Raw genomic sequence first — 22,659 nt, forward strand, 5'->3', positions numbered from 1 at the left:
CCTCTAGTGAAAGATCTTTTACAGCGTTGATACAGGTTCGGGTGTAAATGAATTGGCATGTGTTCTGCATGTTTCTTTAGCTAAAAAATGTGCTACTTTCATGTTATTGCATTATCGCATTATCGCTTATTATCATGAGGCAACAAAAGGTATGTTTGAAAACACCAAAATTGCTTTTCTTTGTTTTCCAACTCGTTAAGTTTTAATTTAATTAACGGAATAACTTGTTACCTTGGAAAAGGATTACATTGCGTCCCATTACACGTTCCATATCGTATCGTAAATATTGTTTAAAGTAATGGAAAACTTGTACTATCACCTTCAAAATAGATTACAGTCCAGCCCAGAACCTGTTTCATATCATATCGTAAATTTGGCTTAACCGCATCTAAAATGTGTTACATTGTCGATCGATATCGTTACAACCAGAGAGCACCTCTAGGTTATTGAGCCATTGAATTTTAATACAATTATTGCACAATTAGCAGCAGCACTTTTCAGCCAGACAACGCCGTCGAACGCGGGTCGTAAACTTGGCGCAACAACTCTTGCAGGACAACCCCACAATTCTACGCGGCAGCTGTCCCGCGAGCATTAAAAATTGAGCCATTTAGACCACCAGTGTGCTGCACCAGAAAACGCAAGGTCCCTCAAGAAATGAATTCATTAACATTTCCCATCGCCCATAATTTATTCAATTGAGCGCAATAAAAATTCTCCGAACAGTTTCCGGACCGTTTCTCATCGCGCCCGGCCGGTTTCTTTATTTATGGGATCCCGCGCGGGAGAAAGGGACTCCAGAGTGTGACACCTTCGCTCATGAATGGATCTTCTGAAGAGGTTCCAACGCTTTTAGGAATATGAATTGAATTTTTACGATCGATCATAATCGATCCCGAAATTTGGACACCTCGAGCGCGCGAGTTCGCGCGCTTTAAGCTCTTCCTTCTTCAGGGGGTCTTAAAGACCGTCGACCACTACCGTGGCAGAATTATCGCTTTATCGCTTTATTGAATGGGATTTGGGAAGGTGTCCGGAGATTCGGATTCGGCGGTGGCCACAGCGGTCAATAAAGCGATAAAAGTATTAACCACACTCGAGTCGGGCACCTTGGCCGGACCCGTTTCGGGGCGACTTAATCCAGAGCCGGTTGTCACTAGCGGGCGTCGAGTGAGGTTAGCCCGCCCTAAGCCGCGCTGGCATTCAACACCGTAAAAATGGCGGCTTAGTGCGGTTTTTGGAACGAAACCACTTCTTCGTCGCGACGGTTGAGACTTTCAACACCGCGGTCGTGTGCGTAGGCCGGTAAGTGACGAACCGCCCGCAAGCGACCAAATTGATATCGCATCGATAAATAATTGCACACGACTACAAACACAACCTGCTGCCCGCGGGTCTAGGTTGTGTTTCTAGCGAGCTGCCCCCCTGCTGTGGACGACCAAACACACATGCAGCTGGGTGGATGTTGTCACGAAAAGTGAACGCGACGGGACACAATGCCCCGCAGGACTCTCGGTTCTTGAATGGACAACCACTCTCCGGGACGACCCCCGGCATCATGTGTTTGTGTGTTTAGGGACTATAAAGCCCCGACCCCGAACTGGTCATCCTCCTTCGGCGCAGCAGGGGGTCGTCCAAGGGGTTGCGTGACAGTTTTCTTGCCGCTCTGGGACGTACACAGAGAAAAAGAAGGTCTTGTTGCAGCTTTGTTCCGTTGTGTGGCCACATCCAGCGAGAGGTATTGACAGTTTCATAGGTCGTGCCGTAATTTATGGCCCCGGGGACTGCTGGATCATGTTGGAGTGGCTCGGGTTAAACATGTCTTAGAGCATGGTATGATCTTCTAAACGTAGTATGGTGGATAAGTTTTAAAGGTTTGGATCCAGCTTAGTTAGTACTTCGCCAAAACAACCAAAATGACAAAGACGGGTCTTCTTCACTTGTGAAGCTTTCCCAAGTCTCCGGACGAACTCCGCGTGCCATCGCGTCGAGCAGCTGATCCCCTATCGCCTGCTCGCCTCTCATTTGCATAATTTACTACTTGTGTATCGATAATGTGAAATGTTTTACTCTAAACGTCTGTCATAATCCGCGGCTGGACCGTTTAGCGCGATCGCACATTCCCAACTCGCTCGCCCGCGATGAATCATAACTCAATCAACCCAGCTGAACCGGTAGGTTGTAGGTCAGCCTGGGCTATCGAATTGATTTGGAGGAAATTCGCTGGACACGTTTGGGGTGTCCATTCATAACGATTGGTGGCGTGGAGTTACGCGGCCTCTACGAGACCCTCAGCTGATTTGTCAATCAGCTGTCAAAAGTGGGTCGCGCGGACACGTGCGAGCGATTGCCTGCGGAGAGGTCACCTCGAGCTGGGCTTGTTGGGTGGTAAAAGGCCTAGATGTAGTAACATGACTTCAATAATTGGAGCTATGTCTACCAGAGTTGATGCACGGGGTGCGATCAAGTTGGAATAACTAGATTTGTGCTGGTTATGATGATTTGAGCTCACGGGGACATCGATTTGAGTCAATACATCGGCTACAACGGCTATGATCATCGAATCTGCAGATTTGAAAGGTTGTAGCCACAATTATGAATCGGTTTGATGTCCCCACGTGTCTAAATCATGGCAGGGACTCCAGATAAGCTAGTTTAGTTATGTTACAGGCAAAAACATCACTTGGTCTCAATATTGATCGAGTTCATGAAGAAGTGGTGAACTACCACTTCAGTAAATGTTTTTGAAACGCTTACAAACATCACTCCTCCCTTCAAAAGACCAACTCCGCAGTTTAACCCACCCAAATTCCACCATCCCACGACGACCTGCGCGACCATCAGCGGAACTTTTTCAATTACGCCAACTGTCAAAACGGCAAACCGCACCGCAAATCGCGCGCAAACTTGAACTGACAGTGCATTCCGGAATCCCACCCAAGGTGCGCGATTGTTTACGGCCACAAAACAATCACCGTCGTCGTCCTCCTCGGAGGAGTCGTCTTGGACGACGACCACGTCACGGGGCAAAATAAAAGAAGAAGAGTCGCACGGTGCGAAAATTGAATTAAATTGAATAAGTCAAAGTGTCAAATCGATAAGTGCCTTAATTTGAGGTGAGATGTGAGAAACGGGCCAATTGTTGGCGGCGCGGCGCTACCACGCCAAAACAAAAGCCCCGTGAAACATTAGAAAGGTGAGAAAAATGGTACCCCTCGTCAGCTGGTGCGGTCTTCCCGCATCCCCTTGAAGAAAAAAAAAAACGGACGATAACTATTCAACCTGACAGTTGCGCTATTATGCTTCCATTCTTGGGCGCACTAATCTGTCAATCATCCTCGTCCGGGTTTTTTTCCCAACACAAACCGAATGCGATTATTATTAGCCGCTTCTTGGCACAATTAAATTCCAATCACGGGACCCCTCGGCTCGCTGTCAGAGCACCGACAAAACCCATAAATTAGACCTATTCAACCGACGGGGACAACAGATTGTCATCGCAACGAGCGCGCGAGGGATCAATATCCGACCGGAGTTTTATGATCTAATCCAACTGATTTTATTAGGATTTGTGTCGAGTCTCGGACTCGGCGGTGTTTGCTTACCGAAAACGACGACGATTTATGGTCCCCCCGGGTCAGCTCGTCAGGCGCGAGGGGTCCACCGAGGGGCCTTTATCTTAATTTAATTAATTGAGATTATTTTGGCCTGATGCGGCGACCGCGCGCCGTGGAATGTTCCGGGAGGTGGGCCGAGTTGGCGCAAGGTGGCCGGATGGTTTCCGATTTCAGGCGTGTCACACACGAGCGCGCGCGTTGAAGAAGCGTTGACATTATGCTAATTGAAATGTTGGACACGACGGTGGGATGGCTGATGGATGTTTTATTGATTTTGGCAACTTTTTTAATTTAAAAACAAATATTTAACCAATTACTACGTCATTTGTGGATGGCGCCTGATATGTTTCAAGTACTTCTTTGAAAATATTTTTAAAAAATCGAAGATCTGGTAACCTTGCTCAAAATTATGACTACTTAGCCCAAATCTGATGAAATTACTTCTGAAAATTTGATTTTTTTTATAGAAATAAACATTGCATATCTGGCAACCCAGTCATGAAATATCGCAAGTTAAGACGAATTTGTCAAATTCAATTGATATTTATTTTGATCAAAATGACTTCGAATGTAAATCGTTAGATTGTTTTGGAAGACTTTTCTGATTGATAGTGAACTTGTTGGTCTGGCAACCTTGTCATGAAATGTCGAAATTTTAGATGGATTTGTCAAATTTCAGTGTTGCTTATTTGAATAAAAATGACTTCAGATATAAATGGATAGATTATTTTGGAAGACTTATCTAACAAACCGTGAACTTGTTGATCTGGTAACCTTGTCATGAAATATCGCAATTTTAGAGAGATATATTAAATTCAAGTGTTGTTATTTTGGTGAAAATGACTCCAGATGTAAATCGTTAGATTGTTTTTAAAGACTTTTTGGATTAACCATGAACTGGCAACCTTGTCATGAAATATTGCAATTTTAGAGGGATTTATCAAATTAAACTGTTGTTTATTCTAATGAAAATGACTTTTGATGTAAATCGTTAGATTGACTTTTTAAAATTAATTTTGAACTCGTGATCTGGCAACCCTACTGTGAGATGTTGCTACTTAACTAGTTTTGAGGATTTTTTTTGACCTGATACTGTAAGTTTTGATTGAAATGGCATCTAAATTTTGTAGGATATTACATTGCAATTTAAAACAAAAATTCTTCTGGCAACTTGGTCACACTTCCTAGATCTATCTTAACTTGATAAAGATAAGAATCAAGTACTTTTAATTTTAGAAAAAAACTGAACAAAAAGTCCCATAACATTGTATATCAACCAATACCATAAACTCTCAACAACCTGTTCAGAAAGCCCTCCGTGGGTACCTTCAGGCCATTTCCCACGACAACCTCCGGGGGAGATCCCTTCAACAGCACGCGTGTCGTCAAACCACCACCAACAAAACCTCGTCCTCTCGCGACCAGGGATTAGATTAATTACACAATCATGTGAAGAGGTGTATTCTCACCATAAATAAACATATACTTAAGCCGAGCCGGGCCAGGTTCTCGCCGAAGATCTTCGCCAGCCGTCGATCCCGCAACGGAGGGCAACAAGAAAAATGATTATTTTGACATTTCAATATAAATATACAAATACAAGAATAACTGCAGTCATTTGTTTTGCTCCGCGAGCAGGAAACCACCACGTCGTCGACCCGACTCGGCGAGGTGGCTTACGGGAGATCTGCTGAACTTGCCCCCGAATGTTTGAGAAGTGGATGAAGGGGGTTGAAAAAATCGTTTGTAATCGTATTATCGTGGAGATTTTGGAATTTTTCAATTAATTATTATTTATTTTTTGTCGACCGTGTCGATTTCCCGCACTTGGGCCACCACACACCGTTTTTGAGGACAATAGCCGGGGACTGTGGACCATTTGTGGAACGATTTTTATTGCTACAACAAACACCTTGACACCCGGCGGGTGGTAGCCAGACTGCGGGATGCGACTGGCAGGGTTGCCAGATCACTGGACTTAAATTGTAACTAAAATTTTCAAAGTTATTTTGAGAACATTCTTGGGAGATTCCAAGGTAGTTTAAAAACTACAAAACTGGCAACCCTGCCGCAAACATAAATATTGTCACCTCTCGAGGGGCTGTTCTCACTGCACACAACAAACGGGAAGACTCCTCTCGGTCTCCCGAGGTGCGTGCCCGCACCCTGGAGGGAAGCTGGACACACAATGGCGAGGAAACCTGCCGAGAAGCTCCGAGAGTCCCAAAACGGATAGCCGTAAAAATATGGAATTATACCTCAAAGAGCTGTGCCTGTTCTGCCTGCTCTTCTTGGGATGGCGAGAAGAAATGTGTGCTCAAATTTATCACGGAGTTTCGGAACATCGTGTGCAGAACAAGTGGTGACCACACGCAACCGACCTTCAGCAGTCAGGGTCATGGCGATCGCCCGGCACCACTGAAGAAATTAGTCAAAATTAGAAGGTTCGAAAATTGCGCTCTCCGGAACCTGTCGGTTGTACCACCCAGAACACGAAACAATGTCGAGTGTGTGATGTGGGTTATGATTGGTGGGTACCGAACGTTTTTTTCGGAGATTTTACGACGTGTTGAAATCGAACGGGCCGATGAAAGATCGCTGGGGTCGTTCTCACGTAATTAGTCGTTGTCAGGGAACCTTCGTCGGTGAGCTAGGCGTTGGCGTCGTCGCCCATGGGAAAGAGGTGCGAACGGAAAGCGTATAGGTGTTGACGAACGGTTGTCCGGTAGAACGGTTCGAATTTCTTGCTTTTTATGGAGATCTTCGGCGTCAGTCTCCAAATCTACGGGTTAGACTGATGACCTGAATGGTTCCAGATCTTCAGTTAACCTCCAACTTTGCAATCCAAACTTGTTCAACGTCAAAGGCTGAGTCCCGCTCGATATTGGCCGAGTTCACAAAGAAACGTCGCATTAACGACAGCGAGAAAGTCATGTTTCGCCAAAACTAAAAACTCGAAATCGCACCAATTGTCTCCCACCCTCGCAACCTGATTATGACAGTCGTGTAGATTGATGACCTGAGACGTAGCAAAAACAGGTGCAACCCCTGCCTTGAAACGGGCTCAACCTTGCTAATGATCGAATTGCATGTCGCCAAATTGACTACCGCGTCGTCGTCGTTGGTGGCCGGATTGTTTGGATTTAGTCATTCCACACAGTCACACACACGTGCAACTTGACGACCTTTCAGGAAGTTTTTTTGTGGCGCCCGAGGGCGCTGACAATTTTATCGTCGCGAGGTGATTATGTGCGATAAATAACGATAATGTTCTAATTGTGAATTTGCGAGTGTGATGGAAAAGTTGCTACCTTGGGTGCGAGTTGTGGGGACGGACAAACTACCCATAAATAATGCCGCGGGAAATTGTTGCTAATGATTTGGATGATTTTTTGACGGGCTGCCGAAGATTAGGAGCTGTCTTTATGGAGGGAGTGCTGACTTGTGGCAGTGAATCATACCTGGTTTTTCGCATTAGCCTAATAGGCTGTAATGACTTGAGTTTGGGGTATCCATAAACCGATTTTTATTTGTTTACAGGCAAATTTAGGTCGAATTATGCTTCAAATCGTAATTTCCTTCAACGAGAGCTCGGTTCGTCGCTTGCACTGCAGTATTCGCCCGTTGAAATCTCCGGCCATATTCTGCGCATTTAAACATCTTTCAAAACCCCGTACCATTCGGTACATTTCTAGCTAGTTTACGACCCAAATTACCGCTGACATTCGCAGGTTTCGAGTCGTTAGCCCGCAAGTAAAAAGTTCAAATCATTCCTCATAAATCCGCGCGCGGCTCCCCGTCGCTAATTTGCCCACTTTCGGCACATTTCCACCACGTTAAAAGGTGACCACCCAAGTGCCTCCCCCGCCCCTCTCCAAATGACCCCCCATTTACAGCTATATCGCGTCGCTTTAATCAGACCAGCCCGACAAGTCAACGCTTCAGATCGCTGCACCACGATAGGTATGGCCATCGTAATCTATAATGGGGACTGGACACCCCCGTGATCAAGCGAGGGGGTTTCGTGTGGGTGGCGCGAGGGGTGCATTTTAAATGTCATCGCCTCCATTTTCTTTTCAGCGCTGATGACCTCTTGACGTTGTGGAGGTCTTCGTTTTCGTTGCTTTTTCGCTTCAACTCGCTGATTATAATTATTTATTTCAATTTTTACCGCTGCTTGTTCCGCGGGGTGCTAGTTTCGTCTCTTTCGTGGTTTAATTTAATTCAATATGCCGAGTGCCATCGAGCGGAACCCAAGTTTGGAACAAGCAGGAACCAGCCCCAAATTTATACCTTAAACAAAACTTGGCTAGCTGGCTTTAAAACTGTTGTAATTAATGCAGACGATGTGTTTCTTCTGCTTGTTGCCTTTAAAAATAAAAAGTTTCCCAAAAAAGAGCAAGCTAATTTTTCTCAAGTTTCCACGAAATGTGGGAAGGGGGTGGACCCCTCTCCGGGGTGGAAATGATTTACGAGATTGGTGCTGCAGAATCACATTTCAATTTTCCGCCTGGTGCTACTTAGCAGAAGTAGCTAGCTAAGGTGTGGTTGAGCCGGGCTGGGAAGCGAGTTGATGAAGTTATTTGTGTGATTGTGAGAATGGCTTGTTTGGAATTGAAATGGCGTGTTTCCCGCGCGGCGAACATGGCTTAAGAGGGGGAGTCACTTCTGGAACAAATTACGATGGGTTGTCTGAGTTTTTTTTTTGTTAAATTTTGTGAAATTTGTGAACTTTATCCATAGAACGCAAAAATTCTTTCTAAATGTTACTTTACATTAAAACACGAAAACTTTTAACAATTTAAAGTAACACGCCTCTTGACAATCATTGCGGCGTACCCCTCGATTCACATTTGTTTACATTAAATGTTTGACAGTTGTGATAGTCATTGTTTTGCAAAAAGTTCTTTTTCAATAGAAATTTATGCCAATGATAGATTGACGAGCCCCTCGTTGACCTAAATTTGTCATGTTATGACTTTTGAACACTTTCTTTGGAAAATTTAATAAAAATAAACAATTTGCAATAACAAATGATATCACAACAACAGTTCAACGAAAACTGGCAATTTGGCAGCACTGGAATTGCAATGTTTGTAAACAAGACTCAGATGCACAATATTGGTTTGTGTACAAACAAAACCCACCCGGTGTGTGGGAAATTTTCGAGGGGCACGTCACTACTAGTTTTTAGGTGGTTGATGCTAACTGTCACACAAACAAAAAAGAATTGGATCTGCAATATTTGTTAATTCCGAGGGGCACGTCACCTGTTTGTTTTTTAGACTGAAGCGAAGTTTTGTGACAGATGTCAAAATGAAATAAAAAAGCACATTGCTTTACTAACTCTAGCTAACGTTTCACAACGTTGACCATCCAACAATCCATGTTATTCCTGGTAATGAGGCAGCAGTTCAAAACGCACTCATCCAGCAAACCTTATCCAAACCGGCTAATCCACAGGTTCTGCACACAGTCATTTCCCGGTAATTCACACTAAATTGCACAAACAGATGCCTGCTTGCATCGAGTTTGCTACTGTCCGCCAGAGTGGTCATTAGACACGCTATTCAACGCGCTCGATTCCCGGGAGCAAGTTAATCCAACCGCGATCGCGGATGAAAAATGCACCCGCGTTGGAATCTATTTAGCGTCATAAATTTCCCTCCAAACGACGTGTGACCTTTTTATCCTCTCTCTCTGAAGTCGCTTCACACTTCTTTTTCGTGTGTCACTTCCACCACTTCGGTGGTGCCGGTGGTTGCCAGAATTAACAAACATGTTGTTAAGAGGTCGTTTTTCTCGTCGTCCCATTGAAAGCCGTCACGCAGATGTGTGGCGGAGTCCTTTCAAACTGTCAAACGGCGATTTTTCTTTCGATTCTTCTAACGAGAGCCGGAACAGCTTATCTGCGGGACTCTCGACAGGGTTGCCAGGTCGGCGGAGGAAGCTGGCGTTCGTGACCAGCTGCGGTCTGGCAACCCTGGCAGAAACATGACCGTGCACAATACCGCCGGTTGAGGAATTTCACATGTGGACGGGACCACCCACGCGCTCCGATAGCTCTAGCACTTCTATCGGAGCGGAAGCAGCAGCTTCACGAGGTAGCCGGAGCGTTCACCGTAGATGGAAGGTGCGAGGTCTACAATCGAAAACGGCGATAAATATGCAAATCACTATCATTAAGTGGCTGCTGAATGGAGGTTGCCACAACAGATCCCACCTCCGCGTGGCCAAAGTCTACGGAGGTTTCATTCATGACTAGACGTGCTGCTGGAAAGCACTGCTCCAGGTAACCTGGCGATCCTTAATCGTGCCATTACACTATCTGGCACGTTCCCTGGAAGCCCCAGTTATCTTATCGACTCGTATCGGTAAGTACCTTGTACCCAGCTCGCCACAGAAGTCGTAAAACACACACCTCAAGGAAGAAGTGGTGGTCGTGCAGCTGACCGGGTCGATATCGTAAAAAATTTGTTTCGTATTAAAATATCTCTCGTAGTCGTCGTCGTCGTCTGCTAATTCCCTGCTTCGTTCCGAGTTACTCACCGCAGAAGCCCGACTACGACGAAGAAGTCGAGCGCTGCAATAAAATATACAAAGCAGTCGGAGCGGTCCGAGCTGTGGAAACGAACGGGGGGTGCTCAAGATCGTTATCGCGGCCGGCCATCGGGCAATAAATGTAAATGCTCTCTCCCTCTCCGGTCTTTGAAGGGTCTGTTTGGTTGCAACTTTACATGCATTCTTACAAGGTGTCTGTGCGTGCCCTTTGCGCGAGGGGTACGCCAATCGGTGGGGGCAAAATTGAATTTTTGCTCGTGTTTTCCACGAAACCTGTCCGTTTGATTAGGCTAACAACCGGCCGACATGAGTTCTGGAAATGATTGATGAGGGTTCGCGGATTGTTTGGGGTTTTTTTTCTGCGAAATCGCAGCGGTGGTTGACCCCTCGGAACTGTCACTTTGACAGAAGTCAATTTCAAAAAAAGATGCAAAATCAGATGGTGATTGTTGACATTCTCTAATCATCTACCCACATTTTAGTGCAAAAAGCAAATTTGAAGAAAAATAGACCACCCAAAATGTTCAAACTAAAAAATTACCAACCATCACGTTGTCGGACATTTCTGACAGGTAGTCCCGATCGGCAAGATAAACCCCAATTTGCACCCGACAGAACAATGAGCGAAAACAGACGCTACACGCTTATTTCGAACGCAAAAAAAACGCAGGTGCTCCAACATCGTCGAAAATTGGCCCGGACGGTAATTTTCAATTACATTTCTGCATGCATAAAAATGTGTCGACGGCAACGCATCGACAATTATGATTGAAACAATTAGCGGAGCGACCTGTCAGCGGCGTTCGCCGCATGGCGACGCTAGCATCGCACAGCAGAACAATCCCATTTTAAAACATGACTTAATGATTGTTATTAAAATAAATTATTGATATCTCGTTGGCGCGCGGCCGCGAGCAAATCGAAAATGAATTCACTGGTACAATGTGAAACATTTCAATCAGGATGTAATTCGAGCGAGCGAGCTCAGGGGAGCAATAATCGTTCAATAAACGAGAAGGAAATTGAGCGCCGTAATGGCCGAACTAGAACGCGGGCGAAATTAAAACCAGCTGTCACAGGGGTTGAGCCGCGGCCGTGTTGCCAGCGCCGTGGTGAATGAGGTGAGAAATTGGAGTCGGTCTAAATTAGCTCCGTAACCCTTCTAATCCGACGGAGGAAGGGGGTTCCATAAACGGTGTAGCAACAATGTGGGTTGCTCTTTTTTATACTTTCTGACGTTTCGTGGGTCATTGATCTTGCGCAGCGAGCGTAACTCGTTCGGGAGATGGTACGTGCACGTTTTACGGGGCCATAATCTTTAAAAACCAGTAGAAATGAAATAACGATTTGTAGTTGGTGGATCGTTGAGCAAGCGGCAACGTGTGAAATATTTCGACGGGTTCTACCACAGATAAACAGAGAGAGAGAGAAATCGCACCCCGTCAAATTGACGAGCCAGCGACAGGCGAGCGTTTGCCGCTAACGCTGAACGTTGATTGCGCGAGTCATTCGCGTGTTCGCGTCAGTCGCCAAATGTCAACCGCAATTCCCGTCCGCCCCGTGGCGCCACCGTTCGTGCAGCGAACCCCGGACGGGGAGAATGTTTGCAGAAACGTCAAAACCGCCAACATATTACCGAGCCAATCACGTTTCAAACGGGAGAAAACATAAATAATCATTGCCGGATCGCTTCTGCACTGCGCCACGGCCACCAGCGATACTGCAGATAACCACGGCCCTCGGGCCGAGGGGTGCGCGGAAGGGAGCCGCTGGAAAAGGTGCACCTTAAATAATCATAAATTTAACACTTTTGCATCTCTCCGTTTTTTCCGCTGCGCGCGCGAAACCTGAAGTCCTGCCCCGCATGCAAAACACAGTAAACGAAACGAGATGCGCGCGCCATCTCTCGCGCGAAAAAATCGTAAACTAGCGATAATAAATAATAAATTAATTAAATTCCATCAACATTTTGCCTCTTTAGCCGGCGATGCTGGTGGCGTCTGTTGGTGGTGGTCGAATAACAAATATTTGTGGCCTGGACAGTTGCAACGACGACGTCGCGGATGACCCCCCTCTGGGCGGAGAACGCAACACTGCACTGCACTGGTCGTTGTGCATTTGGCCGCGCACTGCACAGCAGGTGAGAACTAACGAGACGAGAGCGTACACCTTGACATTAAGCGACGATCACGTCATCTTTGGGGCTTTTTGGGGGGTTCAAAATATCGAGTTTTGGGGCCAATTTCAATTTACACTTTTGATTTTCGGTTGGTTTTGAAAGGTGTCAACTTAATGGGGTAGTTAGTTGCAAAATAGTCAGTGTCTTGTCTTTAAAGTCCATCTATGGTAGGAGGACTCAGAAATGTAGAAGAAATTGACAGCTGACCAGACACCGGACTCTGACTCTGACTCTGACCCTGACTCTGACTCTGACTCTGACTCTGACTCTGACTCTGACTCTGACTCTGACTCTGACTCTGACTCTGACTCTGACTCTGACTCTGACTCTGACTCTGACTCTGACTCTGACTCTGACTCTTGCTCCGACTCTGACTCTGAAATTAAGCTTTACATTTTCGTCCACAACCATTAAAGTGTAGTGAAACACGCAACCTAATTGACTCGTGTTATTTTCAACATTATTTTACACACTATCATGTAACTCGCTCTAGTTTTACACGCAATTTAAAATTCTCGACAATTATCCGAGACATTTCTTACATGAACCCGCGTGTCCAAAAGTAAATCGATCCCAAAAGGGCGCCCAAATTCACCTGCCGCCCAAAACCCTGCCAATAAATTGTGTCATTTCAACTGCCATTAAGGGCGACACTTTGTTGATCGCACACCGTTGACCGCGCCGCCAAGTGTCCTTGGCGATCCCCATCGATCATTTACGGAGGTCCCCTTCCGCAAAAGGTGCAGGCCTTGGTTCCCGCACGCAAAGAATACGGAAGGCGGGCAAACATTCAGAAGGGCTCGTCGTATTAGCATAATTTGCGTTCGCGGGCTTACATTTTAATCAGGAAGGAACGCCGTGGAAAGTGGAACCGACATATGGTTCCCCCGGTTGGATCAAAGGAGGCCGCCAGGTCATTTGGCGGAGGTCACGACGGTTTGTGCAAATTATAGGCCGCGGCTTTTTTTGTTTTGAACTACCCGCCAGCTGTCAACCGCTTGACAGCTAGCGCGCGCGCTCGACATAACCTCTAAATTGCACGACCACGTGAAATTGGCAACGCCAGCGACAAAAAAAAAAATCAGTGACGTGTGAATGTGACAAATATTTTTCGCCGCACGTCACGGTGACAGTTGCGGGACGAACAAAAAATGCGGGACCAATTACGGTCCACTTGTCGTCCGTGCGGAATCTTCCTTTCCGTTTTTGTTGTTTTGTCAGCGCACACATCAAAAACCGGTGGCGTTTGCGTGTGCCGTTGACAAGTGCGGCATGAGCAAACAATGCCTGGTCGTAATTGCCCTTTTGTGCAACTGTCACGCGGGCAGGTCAGTTTGCGGAAGTAAGGTCTTGATTTTTTGGGGTGCTTTTGTGGCTTGCTTTTCGGCAGCGATGACGTTGAAGCCATCTGGTGGTGAATTGTGTAACTTTAATTCTGATTAGTTGTATTACCCCTCGTTTTTCGTTGTCAAATAGCGCTTACCACAGACAACTAGATGTAAACTTCATTTTTTTCGCTTTTCCGAAACAGTTTGTGCATTTCTTGATCAACGAACGCACCTTACGGTTTGAAATATCGACCAGCTGGAGAGTCTGCTTCCCCGAATCAACAAAAACCGTCGGAATTATTATTTATTGAAAACGATAAACTTTCTATTAATGAACTCACCCCAGTAAGGCATTAGGTCGGGTGACCATCAGCGTCCGGCTACCCATCGGTCCGATAAATTACAACTGGGACCTTAAAATTATCACGTTAATTTAATCATCTCCGAGCGTTTCCTTTCGTGAGCTCTGCTCTGCTCTCGAGCTGACCACGCGCTCGTTTCGAAAAAGGTGTAATAAATTCCACCCCCGTTCTCTCCCCGTAAGAAAACCACTCCACTCCGACCGAAAACACCAGCGCCAAAACATGCCTCGTAATCGTTTGTTTCAATGTTAATTAAGAGCTTAAACATGCTGCTTGGCTGCGCCGAAAAGAGCACTCTTTTCTAATGAAAAGAAATTAATTTAATCGAGTGGTGCGCCCGGGCACAAATCGAAAAATTAATTTACATAATTGAAATTTGGTTCGGGTGACCCTTTTTTCCCTGCTTCTAACGCTTTGACAGATGCGATCAATCAAGGGAGCGAGCGTTAGCAAGAGCGTTTGCTAGCAGTTTTTCGCTCTCGCTCGCTTGTTCCCTCGCTTGTTCACAGGTTTCCGATCGCGATAATGAGTTGCAGTGTTAATTTTCAGCAAACATTTGCGGGCCGGAGAAATTGTGCAAGGTGCAGCGTGTGTGTGAGCGTGTACGGGTGCTCGCTCTAGCGGAGAGAGAAAAATCATGTGCAAATTGGCGCAGGTGAGAGGGAGAGAGAGAGTCGGGTTGTCTTTGCGACAGCTGGTGAGAGGGATTGATATCGGGTGATGAAATTTCGGAGACGATTTTTGACGTAAAGGGTACCGTTTGGGTGTAGATATCACGATGTGAAAATTTTGATATTGTAGTGATTTTTGCACTCTTAGGTGGATTTGATGTCGTGTTCGTTTAATAAATGAATACACAAGCTCAAGCGCTAGTGTGCGCTGCTTTGAATTGCTAATCAGGCTTAGATTCATTATCACTTTAGCCTCTCATTTAATATTCAATTACTGTGGGTTATGTGTGTGAACGAGTGCGAGTGCAAAAAGGGTAAGAACCATGCAAAACTGGGTACGAGAGAGGCGATATCGAAGAAATTGTGTTGTTGGCGGTAGAAAAGGTGCAACAAAAAGTTGGATATAAAGCGGACTGTTGCTGGGAATGCGTGCTATTATCTTAACGATGGCTATGATTATGTGCAGAATGTTCTGAAATGATTTCCGCAATAAAAGAAAATTGCAACAATCTTGTATTGATGTGTTTTTGCTTTGCAGAAACCGCCGGTGCGTGTCCTGAACAGGGCCCCCGAGGGGAGCGAATCTACTACGCACCACCGGTGCTTTGCAGTTTATTACCCACTTCCCAGCGAAAGGCACTTTAATTGACTAATAACTGAACGAGAAGTATTCGCTTTTAACACTTCTCGGGCGCAATTAATAACGAAGGGCGCAAAACCTCCCAAGTTGCGCACCCATCAGCATTCCCATATCATCTGTCAGCAACTAATTGACTGACATGTTCGAAACAGAGTCGGAAAATGTCCTCAGCGAAAAAACAGAGCTGCTCAAATGACTTTCCCGTTTTTGTCCCGATGCACACGAAACGTCAAAGCGCGTCCCTCTTTCGCACCCAGGTGCGATAATTTGCGATAAGCGCGCGCTTTGCGATGAAAAAAAATGCTAATGCACGTCGTCGTCGTCGGTTGGTGCCCTCGGGCAACCCTTCGGTGTCCAATTCATTACCGGTCAGTCATATTTGCTTATTATTTTTTGCGAGAGCGAGCTTCGACCGAAGATAGCATCGAGAACCGGACGGAAATGAGGCTTGCGTTGTTGCTGGGAACACTGTGCAAGGCAGTGTTTTGAAAGTTTGGGAGAGTTATGTCAAAATATCTAATTTCTTTAAAAATATGTACACCGAGTGACACACCCCTCGGTAATCACACTTGAGTTCGCTTTGTTCAAAATGTCAAACTGACGATATTTTTTAAATAAAATCTTCACCGAGTGACGCACCCCTCGGTACGCACCGAGTGATCAAATTTGACATTTCGTGCACATTTTTCAAACGGCGACTTCGCAGCCCATTTTCACCTCCCAACAAAAAAGGCACCTTTACCGGATTAGCGTTAGCTCAAGTCCGCAGGCCGGGAAAAAAAAACTATCACCACAAATCAAGTCATTATGGCGTTTCATCGCCGTCGTCGTCGCCCAGCTCGGCGGTCGTTGAAAATCGAAAATCTGCACCTCGTATTAACCGCCACGCCTACCACTTACACGAACCCGGCCCAACTTGCCGCCGCCCATTGGCTCTCGTGATTTAATTTAATAACTCATTCCGGAGCTAGGCTCGAATTGTCACCCCCCTCGATAGAGATATTCACTCGCTTGCTTTTTTATTAAATTAAGATTTACGACCGAGGGCCGGCCCTGATTTCCCCGCCGAAATGTCGGAGTTATTTTCGGTAGTGACGAAAATCTTAGATTTTTATGACCCCGATAAGGCGCGCGCGGTTATTATTGCCCGACCACTCTTCTCGGGGGAGTCGTAAATTGTCCAGGCTCGGGTTGACAGTCACTTCCGTCGCCATGTTGGTTGCGTGCCGGCGTTACATTTTTCCTGACAGACGTCAGCGGGCACTCCCGGCTGAATGGCTTCATCACTGGGGGATGTTTGGAACTTCTTGAGAAATGGTTCGAAAATGGTCCTTGCTAAATTTGGACGGTAATCGTTGGAGTGACATGCCCCTCGATGAACTTGGAATTGTTTGTAAATAATGATTTCGTTTGCAGTGTTGCCAAAATGTCAAAATACTAAAATAAAATTTAAAATTGTCTTTGAAGAGTGGCATACCATTTGATAAAACCCAATATTGTTTGTAAACAAAGAATACGGATGCAGTGTTGCCAACTTTTAATGATCCTCAATTCGAAAATATTTTTTCGTTTTAAACCTTTTGAAATGTCTACCAGAATTATGAATCCTGCATCGTGCAGTCTTCATGACGTCTACCCGACGATTGACAGCTAGCTCTAACCTCACTTTCTTTCTCTTCCAGACGCATGTTCCCGACGGTGCGGGTGTCCTTCTCGGGGCCGCTCCGCCAGATTACGCCTGCCGACCGGTACGTGGTCCTGCTGGACGTCGTCCCGGTGGACAACCGGCGCTACCGTTACGCGTACCACCGGTCCGCGTGGCTCGTCGCCGGCAAGGCAGATCCCCCGCCGCCGCCGCGGCTGTACGCCCATCCGGACACCCCGATCGGGGCGGACGCCCTGCGCAAACAGGTTATCTCGTTCGAGAAAGTCAAGCTCACCAACAACGAGATGGACAAGAATGGCCAGGTAAGCGTTCCGAGCTCGCTCGGCTTGTAATTTGATACGATCTTATAAATCACGTTCCGCGATCATGATAAATTTTGGATCATTAGCCCCCGCGGGTGCAGGCGCGCGCCCCCGGAACATGGGTTCTGCGCGGCCAAAACATGAACTTTGGTGTTTCGGGAGGGATTGCCGAACTGTCAAATTATTTCAACCTGACTTAATTCTAGCTCGTGCGAGTCAGACAACAACAACAACAACAAGGGGGCGATGAGTATCTGCCTGTCAAAGTGGGGACCAAAACGGTGGTAACATTACACCCACGAGAGTTGTCTACATGTGTCACGGGTTTTGTTTTGTTTTTTTTTTCGTTGACGGGTTCCCGGAATCCTAGAACCGGGAGACCGGGAGATTTCTCTCATCGCATTCTTCATCGTCAATTTACCGGCTAAATAGGGGGCGCCTGGGCTGACATTGGCGCGACGCGCCAGTTTTCATCTGTCTTTTGTTTTGACAGATGACAAGTGCATCGTGACATGTTTCATTAATCTTTAAGTCGCGTACGCGACTCTCTCTCTCCGTCTCTGCTTCGACCCAGACGCGGAACTTTGAGAAATTATGAAGTGCGATGATCGTTTCGTGTTATGAAGGTCATAAAAACAAACAATATTTTAATGATGGCACCGTTTGAGGCCTTCCTTCTGGCCCTTGAGAAGGGGTTAATTTCCATAATTTCACCATAACCGTATTTTTTCCACCCGGGGCCCAGCAGTCTAGAACGCCTACGAACGGCCACGTGCTGGTACAAAATCGATAGCGCAAACACACGGTTCTCTAACGAAAACATCGCGCACCCCGGAGTATAATTAGCTTTCATAAAGACAATAATTTATACTTCATTTACGGAAATTCGGCCTTTCGTGGGCCCCACTCTTGAAAAGGGCGCCATTTTTCGGCTTTATGGAGCTTTTCTCCCGCACACACACTCTTTTTTTTTTTTGACAGCTCACACCGAGGGGCGAACCGATTTGCATAAGGAAATAATCCTTGTTTTTTAACGCTTTCGGCGCGTTTTCCCTTTTCCTCGTCGAAAACGCCGTTTGCTAGTTATCTTTAGTGCCATTTATATTCGTATTAATTACGAGGCAACGATTTGTAGACCCTCGTGCTCCAGTTTCAAAATACGACCATTTTCACGAGTTAACACATTTGCTGGCAACTCGGTGCTTACGCACAGCTACTCCACAACTGTCAACATGGCGGCTAATTAACCAAGCCGCGATTGCGACGATTCCGAAACCGGTTTTCAATTAATCAACCGGTTGGTCACAATCAACCTCGCGCGACCGAAGGTCGCCCCACATCAACACGGTTCGTCAACGCGACGCAAACTGACAGCAGAGATGCCAGCGCGCGAAGCGCTGCCTGCGTACTTTCGCAAATTTCAAAGTAACGACACAAAAAAAAGTTTCATTCTTCCGAGGTCATCGCGGCGCAAAATTATAATTCCTTGGCAGCTGCTGCAGGTTCCGTAATTTGTAGTTTGGAGCCGACGCAAGCCGCTTGCGCGCTCTCTCCTCGGTTAATTTTCGCAATTTGGTGTCATATATTTTTTGTTTTCGGTGCATAAACTGCACTCTGCACAGGGCTTCGAGAGGGGGGGAGAATTATGATAATTAAATTATGACAGCTACTTGGTTCCGAAGCCCGGCTGATCGGAATTAAGCGGTTTGAGCGTGTTGTGACATGGGCGTGCGGTTTTTGGAGGGGCCGGTGAAGTTTGTTTTGATTAGCCCCGCGGTGAAAATGACTGCTAAATATTGTCCGTTTCTTTGCACTTTTGAGCACATTTAACACAAATCAAAACGAAACTGGCAACAATGCCAAACACTCAATTTTGAATTTGACGGAATGCATATGAACAAAATTTTTCGAAATAAGCTTGTGAATCACCCCTCGGTGATCGATTATGACATTTCTCCAGCACGCAGCGCCATTTCTCTTATTTGCTCGAGTGACGCTCCCCTCGGCTCACGCAACAAAAGAAACAAATAATGTTTATTATTTATTAATGTTTAGCGTGTATGCCACTCCAGCTCCGCCAGAGCGGATAGGATTTCCTGTCTTAACTCATGTTCCGTGCTGAAATACCCCCTCCAAGGGAAAAAGGGCGGAAAACCTGCCACAGAGCTCATCCGTACAAATAACGATTTGATGAAACTGATATCGATTCATAAGTGGCTAGGCCAAAGCCAATATCAATAATGGAGTCGTACACAGCAACACTCCCCTCGGGGCCACACCAGCCAGATTAAAAACGAATCATAACCTCAACCGAACAAATGGAGGGAATTTAGCACGCTAATCTGAAACAATCTTTCTCCCTCGGGGAGATGTCATCCGTTTGTTTGTGTGAATTTATTTCCACCTCGTCGGCGTCGTTGTGTATATTACACACAGTTTCTTCCCGTACATTTTTTTGCCCGACGTTCTCCAGTCGGAAATATTATTAGCATTGTGTTTGCACTTTTTACCCAAACGACAGCTCGGCAAACACCCCCCCTCGCGCGCACACCCCTTGAAGGGAAGAAAAACTTTGTACATAACCTCAATTGGTCCAGCGAACCCTCGGTAAACAATAGACGCAGCAGCAGCAGCTTGAACAGCCATGTTGGCACCCCTGCCGTTTTTGTTTGTTGTTTGTTTGAGGTTAAAGTGTACATGTGTACATTTATATCGCCCCAAGAAACGGTCCACCCTCGCTTTTTAGGTTTGGAAAAAGTGAAGAGGGTTTCATCCTCCAGGATGATCTTCCCGACCCAACCCGGCGCTCGCTCGCTCGCTCGCAGCACGGAGTATAATTTATGGACGGCATTTTTATTGAGACATTCCGGATAATTAGTATGAGGGCGGACCCTCGTCGCCCTAGTGTCAAAGCGGTTCCAACCTCGGTGGTGTGGCACAGGAGGAACATATAAATTAATGTAATTTATACCGGTATCACGCTTCCCCTTTGACCCGACACTCCGTGTCCCCGGTAGAATCTAGAACACGGCTCCTAATTGAAACGCTTGGCTGAATCTGGAGCGACGGCGGCAGTGTTGCCAGACCGAAGAATCAATCAAACGTCGGGCCCGGGTCTCTCCGGACGGCCTCGATAACAGATAGTTTTCAGTCACATTTTAACACATCGTCGTCTGGTGCATCCATCCACGTGGTTTACCTCCTTCGGGGGGTGTTACGGTCCAGTGGTCATCCAGCTGGGCATTCCGGTCAAGAGAGAGAGAGAGAGAGCGACCGTTGTAAACCGCAAAAACCCGCGTCTCCCCTCCGGTCTGAAAAATAGCCCCGGGAAACGGGATCAATTTGTCACGAGAGCATCCCTGGCCACACCGCACACCAACAACTCGGCACGGTAGTTAAGTTTCGAGCATCCTTCCCGACGACGACACCGCCATCAACAGCGTATTTTATGCTTCGTACCTAATTTATCAAACTAACACCTCGCCAACACATCCAAAGCGCTGTCCCGACACAGAGAGCCATTTTTATGCTAAACACGCTTGCTCCAGCAGACATACACAAACATCCCCCGGAACTCGCCCCCCCACTCGGGTCGGTTTACCATGGTATTGGTACAAGACATGCGCGCTCCAACGATGTTCTAATCTTCCGGCACCAACACCTTCGCACAGACTCCGACGACGACGACCCCTTCTGGTTGCCATGGCAACGTCCAGGACACCAACACCAGCGCGCACACACAGGTTCCGACGGCCAAGGATTATCTCGGCACCGTTGGTTGTGGATCCGTCCTGTGTGTAGGACAAATCGATTCTCCCTCGCCTTTCGTTAAAGCTTTTCACAGCTCATCTCCGACGACGACGAAGTCACGGTCTAATCCGGTGCGGGCGAAGACATTGTCAGCATATAGAACGGTTCATTTTGCAGCGTCTTTAATTGGCCCAGATTCTGCGGGGATGAAACTATTGTCGGGAGCTAATTTGCTACAGTTTACGAGCACTGCCGATAGGTGGGGTAACATATTATTTCCGGATTAAATTATCCACAAACTCGCGGTTTGAATTTTAATTGCCACATTATAGTTTTGATTTGCGCGTGACATATGCACACGAGAGTTCGCCAGATGTCACTAATGGTTCCCAATTTCTCGTTCGTTCCAGATTGTCCTCAACTCGATGCACCGCTACCAGCCGCGCATCCACCTGGTGCGTCTCGTGCCCGGCCAGAATATCCCCACCACGCCAAAGGAGCTGCAGGAGGTCGACCACAAGACGTACGTCTTCCCGGAGACGATCTTTACCGCCGTCACGGCGTACCAGAACCAACTCATCACCAAGCTCAAGATCGACTCGAACCCGTTCGCCAAAGGCTTCCGGGACTCGTCCCGGCTAACCGACTTCGATAGGTGAGTTGCAACTTTTATTCTCGAAAAAAAAAAATCCTTCCGAGCGGCAGCAAGTGCAAAAAAATACAAGTTTTTTTTTCAAATTCCACCTCAATTTTGTTTCAAAACTGACGATGCACCCTTTCTGTATCTTTCAGTTTCCCGGGCATGTAAGTATCCGGAACATTCACGTAACTATAAAAACAAACCTAAAACGACACTAACTCCACAAACAACGCTTCGCTCTAACGCTAACGCTTGCAATGACGCTTTTGACAGTTGTGCCGTCGGCGGCTCGCCGAGGGGCTAGACACTGCTCGCGCAATCCAAATGCAATCAATAACGCTAATTTTGCTCGTAAATCTTGTTACCTGGCAGCATTGGGCCGGGATGCATTACGCGGGGGGCGGGGAAATGCTTTATGGCTAAATAATTGTTTTCGGCGTTAGTTTTTCGCCATTAATCAAGGCGCATCGCGGCCAAGAATCGCCGATCGGAAAGAGTCTGTGTGTGGATGAAGATGACGACTGTTAATATCGCGTTATATTTATGATTATTACGACGCTCGCGCGGAAGTGGCCGGGCCGCGTCGGCATTCCGGAGCCGGGCGTAATTACAGGGAACACGCGGTGTGTTCCCTTCTCCCGGGCCACTTTGTGATGGTGTCGGGAATATTGATGTTTGCCTCCGGGGGAAAACTTCGACCCAGCGACTCTCGACAAAGAGCCGCCGCCCCGTGAGATGGGCCTGTCAGCGCCCAGAGGGAAGCGTCATCGTCAAGGATGGCGACGATGCCGCCGGAAGGCGAGACATAGAGCGGGAATTGAGATGCGACACGGCTTTCGGGGCTGAGATTGCATTTGTTGTTGATGCTATGAAAAACATAAACAAATCGCTGTTAAAGTGACAGCAGTGTTGCCAACATTCGGATCCGAGGGGCTCGCCACTC

The 22,659-nt window shown here is 46.7% G+C and overlaps 1 protein-coding gene across 2 annotated transcripts in view; it reads left to right on the forward strand.

The window, feature by feature from the left end:
• Nucleotides 1-22,659, forward strand: part of LOC6040869 (T-box protein H15) — a 46,622-nt gene that overhangs the window by 13,022 nt on the left and 10,941 nt on the right. For both annotated transcript variants that reach the window (XM_038255154.1, XM_038255155.1), the window contains exons 4-6: nt 17,041-17,326; nt 21,487-21,731; nt 21,869-21,880. In XM_038255154.1, coding sequence (XP_038111082.1) covers nt 17,041-17,326; nt 21,487-21,731; nt 21,869-21,880 — 543 coding nt within the window. The remainder of the gene's footprint in view (nt 1-17,040; nt 17,327-21,486; nt 21,732-21,868; nt 21,881-22,659) is intronic.

The sequence above is a fragment of the Culex quinquefasciatus genome, chromosome 2, assembly GCF_015732765.1.
Source record: "Culex quinquefasciatus strain JHB chromosome 2, VPISU_Cqui_1.0_pri_paternal, whole genome shotgun sequence".
NCBI classification, from domain to species: domain Eukaryota; kingdom Metazoa; phylum Arthropoda; class Insecta; order Diptera; family Culicidae; genus Culex; species Culex quinquefasciatus.